The 8,560-nt window shown below is 38.8% G+C and overlaps 1 protein-coding gene across 1 annotated transcript; it reads left to right on the forward strand.

Moving 5' to 3' along the window:
* The first annotated feature begins 5,518 nt into the window (after positions 1 to 5,518).
* LOC145667618 (uncharacterized) lies at positions 5,519 to 5,869 on the forward strand. Its single transcript, XM_081735081.1, has one exon. The coding sequence runs from the start codon at positions 5,519 to 5,521 to the stop codon at positions 5,867 to 5,869; it is 351 nt and encodes a 116-aa protein (XP_081591207.1).
* The last annotated feature ends 2,691 nt before the right edge of the window (positions 5,870 to 8,560 follow it).

Here is an 8,560-nt window from a genome sequence, read left to right on the forward strand (position 1 = left end):
GGGACTGAATGAAAACTTACATCAATGAGTACGTATCAAGAAAGAGAATTCCTTCAAGTTTTGTTTAATGTTGGTAGACTTCGACGTGGGATCCATTTGTAACCCTGCAAACGTCGAGACGATATTCCACTTCTCTCGACGTATTGATCAACATTTCAGGTGTAACTGTCCCAACTGCCGCGACGATTCTTTCCCGTAAATGATTGATGTCTCTGATCTTTTCACTGTACACAACATTTTTTATATGGTCCCCAAAAAAAGTCCAGTGGCATTAAGACTGGGCTTCGTGGTGGCCAAGGTATTGGGCCAGTCCTGCCTAACCACCAGTTGTTCTTTCAGAAAAAATGTTCCGGGGGGCACACGTAGTATTCAAGGGGAAACTTCTGGTTCTATTTTATTTATTATTATATTATAGACATATTATTTTAGTCTCATCCGGGGTTGCAATGGCCTTCCAAAAACATGTCTGGAAGAAACACTGCTATCCACCTTCCTGGAAAGCGAGTCTCAAGAGCTGCAGGCACATGGTTACTGTAATGAGATGGGGCGCCATCTTGCTCGAAAAACACAAGCCCCCTTTCCGTCTCAATATCTTCCATTTGGGGAAAGACGTACTCTGTCAGCATGTCATAGTAAACGTCCCCGATTATTGTATTTTCTACAAAAATGAAAGGACCAATCACACAATCTTCCATCAAACCACACCAGACATTAAGTTTGGGAGAGTCACGTTGATGCTGAATAACTTTATGTGGATGATCTACCCACCAAATTCTGCAGTTATGTCGATTAACTGTTTCACTGACATGAAATGTAGCCTCATCAGAAAAGAGAATCTTTTTTAAAAAATTGACATAATCAATTCTATGTAGCAGCAAACTCATATCTTTCGATTTTATCAGTAGGTTTAATTTCATATAACAGTTGCAATTTGTAGGCGCGCAACTTACGTCTTTTACGCACATCATACACAGTACCTTTAGGCACTCCTAATTGTAGACTACGTCTGGCCAATGGCTTCTTCGGGCTCCGAACACAAGAAACACGGACGTATTCAACAACATCTTCAGAAGTTCTCGGTCTACCTGGTGATTTTGCTTTTAAAACACTACCGGTTTCCTTGAAAGACTTTAGCCAATGACGGATAGTTTTTGCTGTACCTGTAGGTGGTTCACCACCATACTGACGTCTAAAATTACGTTGCACTGTTATAACTGACTCAGTTTTCCTAAGCCAAATAACACACTGCGCTTTCTGTTGCGGAGTACACATTGTTGCTGAGTTGCTCTGCACTGCACGCCTGCCTGGACTGAACTGAGGAAAAAGGAAAAAAAAACACTGGTGCAGTCTCAAGGTCAAGAAGACCTGCCAACTGCAGGGGAGCCAAACTTGGAGAGTTAATGAATCAAACACCACAAACTAGAATATTGTATGCCACTTTGTACAGACTCTAGGACACATTAAAACTAGGGAGTTCTTTTTCAAACACTACATCCTACCTGGTTGGCTTTTCTCTTGGTTTTCGTGCATTTAAATCGGTATCCTAAGCTCGCACTTTTGTCTTGTACGGATTTCATAACGCTTCTGCATTTATCGGATTCGCACGTTACGTTTTCTGCGGGAATTATGCTGATATTCTGAAACAATAAATTTAAACTTCTCATCACCTGGGCTGGGTTAGGGCAACTCCCACTTGTGCAGTTGTCTGGATCCAGGTCGGGGTAGTATGAGAGAACATGTGTGTCTTCAAGATCATTTCAGAAACGATCTTCAAGTAATAACATCCGAGTATGAATCATCTTTTTAATAACTATTGAAGTTCCTTTACCATATTTCCATAATTATCCAATAATCCTTTATCTCTAGTTCCTTATTCATTTCTCCTTTACTCCTATCTTCTTCTCTTCTTTCTCAATCTTTCTTTCTTTTCCTCTTTCTAATAAAACTGAAGAGGGGTCGTGACTGGGAGTTGTCGCTATAGACACGATCATTCTATTGCTCTGATGTTCCTCTTCGGAAATCCGATATGAATTAGTATATCCTAATACGTACATACGAAGTAGGAACTCCAAAATTCATTTATTTTTTCTTTTCATATTTGCTAAATTATCAAAATTACAAGATTGCAGTTTAAAAAAAAATAGTCAGAAACGACAATTTCCCCAATCACGACGACACCTTTAGTATCTCTTCACACGACAGTTTGCTTGGCGTGAGCTGGGATCGAACCACAGCACCAGCAGCAAAATGTGTCACATGACTCTTCCTATTATATATTTTGGACCTGAATCCAAGATGGTGGACTTCAAGATGGTTGCCATGATAGTACTATGCAGTAATAGGTGCGGTTCTACCTTCATTATTCCTATCTAAAGACAGTTTGGCTACAATGTATACGTAGGACCTAAACACGTTAAAGACAGACAACTCTGTGTTGCTTGGGCGGCCCTACCAGGGAAGGCTGTCCTACTCCCAAATGAATGTTTGTAGCAGACGGTCTACATCAATCATTGTCTCCTTTTAATGTTGATGACTTAACACATACTATTAGATCCGAGACGAGATACAGGAGTATCTCGGAGTGTACGCGATACCTGTAAACAAATGACGATAGCTAATGAACGATAGACACCACGCCCGGGAATGAAGAATCCCCTCGAGCATGTCTAGGTCTCCCTCTTTGAGTTTGACTCTGCCGGGTAGTGTTCCTACTGTGGGATTCGGTAGCCTATGAGAGCTTATCCCAGGAATCTGGGTAGCAACGAGCCGGAATGTGACTTGAGTTTGCTTTAGAACGCTCGGGCGCTATACCTGCAGAGCATGGTAGACCTTGACTCGCTAGCAAGGCTGCCTCGACCAGTGAGTAACTGGCAGGCACTCAAGACTTTAGTCTAACCACACAGTGGGTGTATCCCACTCCCTTAGAGAATAGGTGTTACATCGCAAATTACGAATCAAGGTCACAGGACAAACCTTGAAGGTGCACATGGACTTTTCGTCCACATACAGAGCAGGAACGAGTAGGATGTATCTAGCGGATCCGATTTACACAAATTAGGCCTAACAGCCACAGCTCGTAGTGAGCGAGGAGAGGAGCAAAATGTGGTAGATCGCTTCCATCTAAAACTCCCTCCAGCCGTTCTAAACTTAGAAGGTACCTTTGATTTGTATTTGAAATACATTGGAAATTTTGAAATCGCTTGGGGTCACCATTTAATATTTAATTGAGCTAATTTTTCTCATCGGTAATTTGGTAAGATATAGAACCAACAAGCTGAACAAACTCGAAAGTCACCTTAATAGAGAGTAAAGCGCCAACCAAATTCAGTAATGACAAACTAATGCTTCACTTCGTTGATTGTTTGAAATTATGCTTCAAATAAATTTATAATTGAAAATTTTAATTCGTTAATACAAAGTAAAGTGACTGTTGTATTTATTAACCAAACCAGTAATGTTATGTTAACCATTAGGCGGAAAAACTGGACGGAAAGTCTTATAACAATTGTTAGGCTTCCAGATGGCAAATTTCGCGAAAATTGAAATCTAAAATAGGCAAGGTTTTTACTTTGACTAGAACATTCACTGGAACCGATTCATCTGACCTGGTTCCAGGAGCAGTTCACGAATCTTCTCCCAAGAACGATGCAATTCATAAAAGCAGTCTAAGAATGAGTTCCCCGAAACAGACAACTTACTATGCAAAAACCACTCCAAGATTACTCTGGAGACTAAAAGCATGTTTTGCAAATGTTCCTTAAACTGCTCCTAACCATTCAGATGAATCAGCCCCTAAGCTATCGTAATTCAAAACTTCCACAAAATGTTCATTAAAAAACGACCAGAGATACATCTGATACACTTTAAATGAAGTGAAAACCAGCTTGTAAATAACACAACCAAACCTAACCTTATCCATTATAAATATACCAAATTATTCATAATCTTCAACTATAATATCAACTCTCAATTAAAAATTAACCAAAAAAGAATAAAAAAAGAAAATGTAGGATAATTATTTTCGAAACTACATGGGAGCTGCTGCCCCCAAATCCCCGTAAAAGAGAAAAAATAAAATTAAACTTTTCAGTTTTACGACTCACGGTTATGCCGGCTAGGCTAAAGGAGACCGTGATGATGAGAAATGAATGTAATGGTGGAATGAATAAAGTGGGAGGAAACAGGAAAACCCCGAGAAAACTCACGCACATGGTGTTTGTCCACTACAAAGTTCATTTGGCGCGAGCTGGGATCAAACCAGGGAGTCCACGTACCAGAGGTGAACGCTCTACCCTAAGCAAAAATAAAATAGACCTTATAAGATAAACCCTATCAAAAGACATTTCGTAGTTTAAAAAAATAAATAAGTAGATATGCAAAACGAATCAAAAATAAAAATCATATCAATTAAAAAATGAAGAAAAACACTTACCGCGAGTGATAGAGAGATCCGGAATGGTGTAAACATTTAGAAATATCGCTCGCAAAGTCACAAACCATCAAAAAATTTACGACGCCACAAATAGCATGCAAAATGTAACATAAGGTTTTCTGGACCATGAGTTGACACCAAATTTCGATTTCACATACGGAAAAACAAGACAACAACAGTTGCCCCAATACTCAAATTCACATTACTGTAAAATGTTCCTTTTCGCACAAACGTAGAGCTTTAGAAGCGAGCACAATTCATCCTATAACAAACAAACAAAAACTAGTAAACGTCCACTCTTACCATACGTCTGAAATAGCTTTCGACTACAACCATCACAAGTTTTCTTTGACTCAAACCACACATCGCTCCAAAGCGATTACAATTGGTGAAAATCTAATCTAATACAAACTTATCTTTTAAAAACTACGAACTCAAATTATTAGTATCAAATCCATTAAACGGTTTTCCAATCGCATTTGCTAACCTGACACTCTCCATGATACACAAATTGAAGTACGCGCTTACACGAATTTGACAACCAGCGCCCAGTGACGACGCCAGCTTTAAGTTCTTAGGGGGGCAAAGGAGGGGCATTACGTTTTCGGAGGGGCGGCTATTTGCCATACCAAAAATGACATACAGAGACTCACTTTAATATTCGGCCACCCCATATTGTTGTCGTTTATGTCAAAGGACGCATTAATGTAAATACGTAGGAATTTGTAAGCGATGACAGGGAACAACTATCATGTCTCGTGTACTATTTTGTAATGTGTAGAAGTTGTAAATGCAAACTATGCCTAACTAACTGCTATGTTTCTTCAAACTGCCTTCATATCATGCCACTTTAATATTCGGTCACTAAAGTGATTTGATGGTCTTACTGCTGTATCTCCAGTTTACAGGACAATATGATTGGGGGAAGGAAAGTCGTATTGTTAACTCATTTCTCGTCTTCGTGTTAGAAAGTGTGCATGGGTATTGGCTTTGTAGTATAACACTTCCAATGGGGCGAACAAATTGTAACACAACGTTTGAGCAGTACCAGCTGGTCATTTTTTGCCATAAAAGGGATATTCCAATATGTATATTGTCCGTCTCTTGAATATACCACGAAGTACAGTCGGTGATATCTTGCGACGTTATAAGAACGAAAACAGGATAGAATCCGTGAAGCAGAAGGGTTGCCCTAGCAAGCTAAATGAACGAGACAAACGTGTGTGTGTGAGGAAAGTTAAGAAAAACCCAAAATTAAGTGCACCGAAGATTGCAGCGGAATTGTTGCAAGGACACCCAGAGATTGTTTGGAAAGTACTGAGAAACGAAGGATACCACGGAAAGGTAGCTAGAAAGAAACCATTTGTCAACAAGGTGAGCAGAAAGAAACGGCTTCAGTTCGCTAAAATCTACGTGCAAGTGGAACAGGATGATTGAAAGATTTTATTGTTGCTGAGGAAAGCAAATTCAACATTTTAAAGTCAGATAGCAGGGTTCTAGTGTGGCGAAAGGCTACTGAAGAACTAAGGAAACTTAATTTACTAGTAACAGTCAAATATGGTGGTGGTAACATAATGGTTTGGGGGTTCATATCTGCTGTCGGTGTGAATGAACTCAGGTTTATAAATGCTAAAATAACAAACGAACAATACCTCAGCATTCTAAAAGAGACTTTACACAAGAGTGCTGACAAATTTGGAATCCGCGAGACTTTTAAATTTTATCACGACAACGACCCAAAACATAAGGCGTATGTTGTACATGAGTGGCTTCTGTACAACTGCTCCGAAGTTATCGAAACTCCACCACAAAATCCGGACCTCAATCCCATTGAAAATTTGTCGGATAACCTCGACGCTAGAGTTCGGAAAGTGGCGGTAACTTCAAAGGAGGAACTTGGAAGAAGGTTAACAGAAGAATGGGCCAATATTGCTCCTGAATATACCGCAAAAATAACTGGAAATATGCAAAAATCACTTGAAAGGGGTGATACGCAATAAAGGATATCCAACTAGGTATTAAAACATTTTTCTTGCATCGAAGAACGCGACAAGAAAGTTCCACATTATGTGGTGGCCGAATATTAAAGTGATTATAATATTTTGTGTTTGAGAAGAAATATTCTGAGTTTTGTACGTTAGAGTTAAAATTATATGGTTTAATTTTTGTAAAAAGTTGCAGAAAATATAGAGGTTTCACATAGCATAAACAGTATTACCACTTTACTTTACTGTAGTTCATAATATAAGATAAAACTCCAATACAATGTGGTGGCCGAATATTAAAGTGAGTCTCTGTATTTATTACGTTTGACTTATTTTACATTACATTGTGTATTTCATTGCTGTTTTTGTATTAGACCTACATGATTATAAATTAAACTTATTTCAAGTAAAATTTGTAACTAACAAAAAGTAACGTCTGCACATGAAATATTTTCCAATGAAACTTTTGAAGCCTAAACATAAGAATTGAATTACTTTCGCGTATGCAACAAGTAACACATGCGTCTAGTACTATATGCTACGTATCTCTCTCTCTCTCTATCTATCTCGATATATATATATATAGGAGAGGGAGAGAGAGAAAATTTACGAGGAGCTGCTGAAAATGTTGTAGTCCAATCCAGAAGGAGTGTAGGTACTAGGTAGAGAAATGAAACCGTAGTTTAGAAAAACATATCTCAGTACGTACAAATACAAATTTTCATATTAATAATGGAATTCTTATTGTTTCTCAGGCCTCCGAAGTGATTATGTGTGCCCAAACAGATAATTTCACGAACATCCAGATCCTAACTGTTATAAGATTTTTGTTCCACCAAGGAAAGTCACCGAAGTAAATAATTAGGAAATCAGTGAAACACCACGGGACTCTCCCCCGTTATATACAGTGGTGAAGAAGTAAATGGCTTAGTTTAAACGTGGCGATTTCTCAACAAATTATGCTTTACATCCAGGATGGTTAAAAGCAATGACTCTTCCTGAAGTCATGGATGCAATTTGTGACATTATTCTTGAAAATTGCAGCATTTCAGCCAATGGTGGATATAGCCCGGGGCCGGAGGGCCTAGGTCACTCCAGTTTTTGACTGGCAAAAATAATTTAAGCTATTATTTATATAGTTTTTAAAGTGTATAGTAAACTCACGATATACTTATTATAGTCTGAGGTTTGGCTGCACCCCCCTTTCGCAGTTTTTACCTTCTCAGCAAAACTTGTGTCAGAGATTCTGGGCATTTCTTTGGAACGCATCGGTAGCATAATTCAGAATGGCTTGGGTATGCGCAAGTTCTCAGTATAATGGGTTCCAAAAAGATCTGTCAGGAGAATAAAGGTGTGACGGCATTAAGAAAAGTCTTCTTCCAATTTGACCGTAATGCTGATCAATTTCGCTCACGAATACTAACCATGGACGAAATATGGTTCTACCACTATGATCCTGAAACGAAACAACAGTATATTGAGTAGTAGCACTCATTTCTCCCTCGCCCCAAGAAGTTCAAGACACAGAAGTAGGTTGAGAAACTGTTTGCAACATTCTTCTGGGATAAGTATGGAGTCGTACTCATAGACTACCTCCGCTACGGTCAGATATTTAATCCAGAACCTCTACATTACTTACAAAACTGAAAGAAAAATTCGAAGTTCAACGCCGCGGAAAATGAAAACAAAGGAATCCTGTTCCTTCAGAAGAATACAACTGTCCATCAAGCCTCTGCGAACAAAACTGACATTGCATAATGTAGGATTTCAATGTCTAGATCATCATTCTTATTACGCAGATTTAGCTCCGTCTAACTATTACGTGTACTTATTTCCCAAACTTAAATAACACTTGAAAGGACGCCATTTTAGATCTGATAGGGGTAGTGCTACGAACAGTAGTGCGAGGAAATCTTCAGATTTTTTAACTTTTCTGCAAAAACTGGAGCACTGTACAAGGTAGTATATTGACTCTCGGGGGAAGTATAAAAGAAGTAAAACTTCACCATTCCACGTGCACTTCTTCTGGGTTGGGCTACGAATTTTTCAGCAGTTCCTAGTCAATATGGTAGACGTCACGTCAATACTTTGAAACAAAAAGAGTTAGGGAGCACTAGTATAAACCAATTACTAACTAAAGATC

Source organism: Thermobia domestica, chromosome 13 (assembly GCF_964235325.1).
Source record: "Thermobia domestica chromosome 13, izTheDome1.hap1.1, whole genome shotgun sequence".
Lineage (NCBI taxonomy): Eukaryota > Metazoa > Arthropoda > Insecta > Zygentoma > Lepismatidae > Thermobia > Thermobia domestica.

Excerpts from the sequence above, each read along its gene's own strand:
- LOC145667618 (XM_081735081.1), top strand. The coding sequence starts at position 5,519 with ATGTATATTGTCCGTCTCTTGAATATACCACGAAGTACAGTCGGTGAT.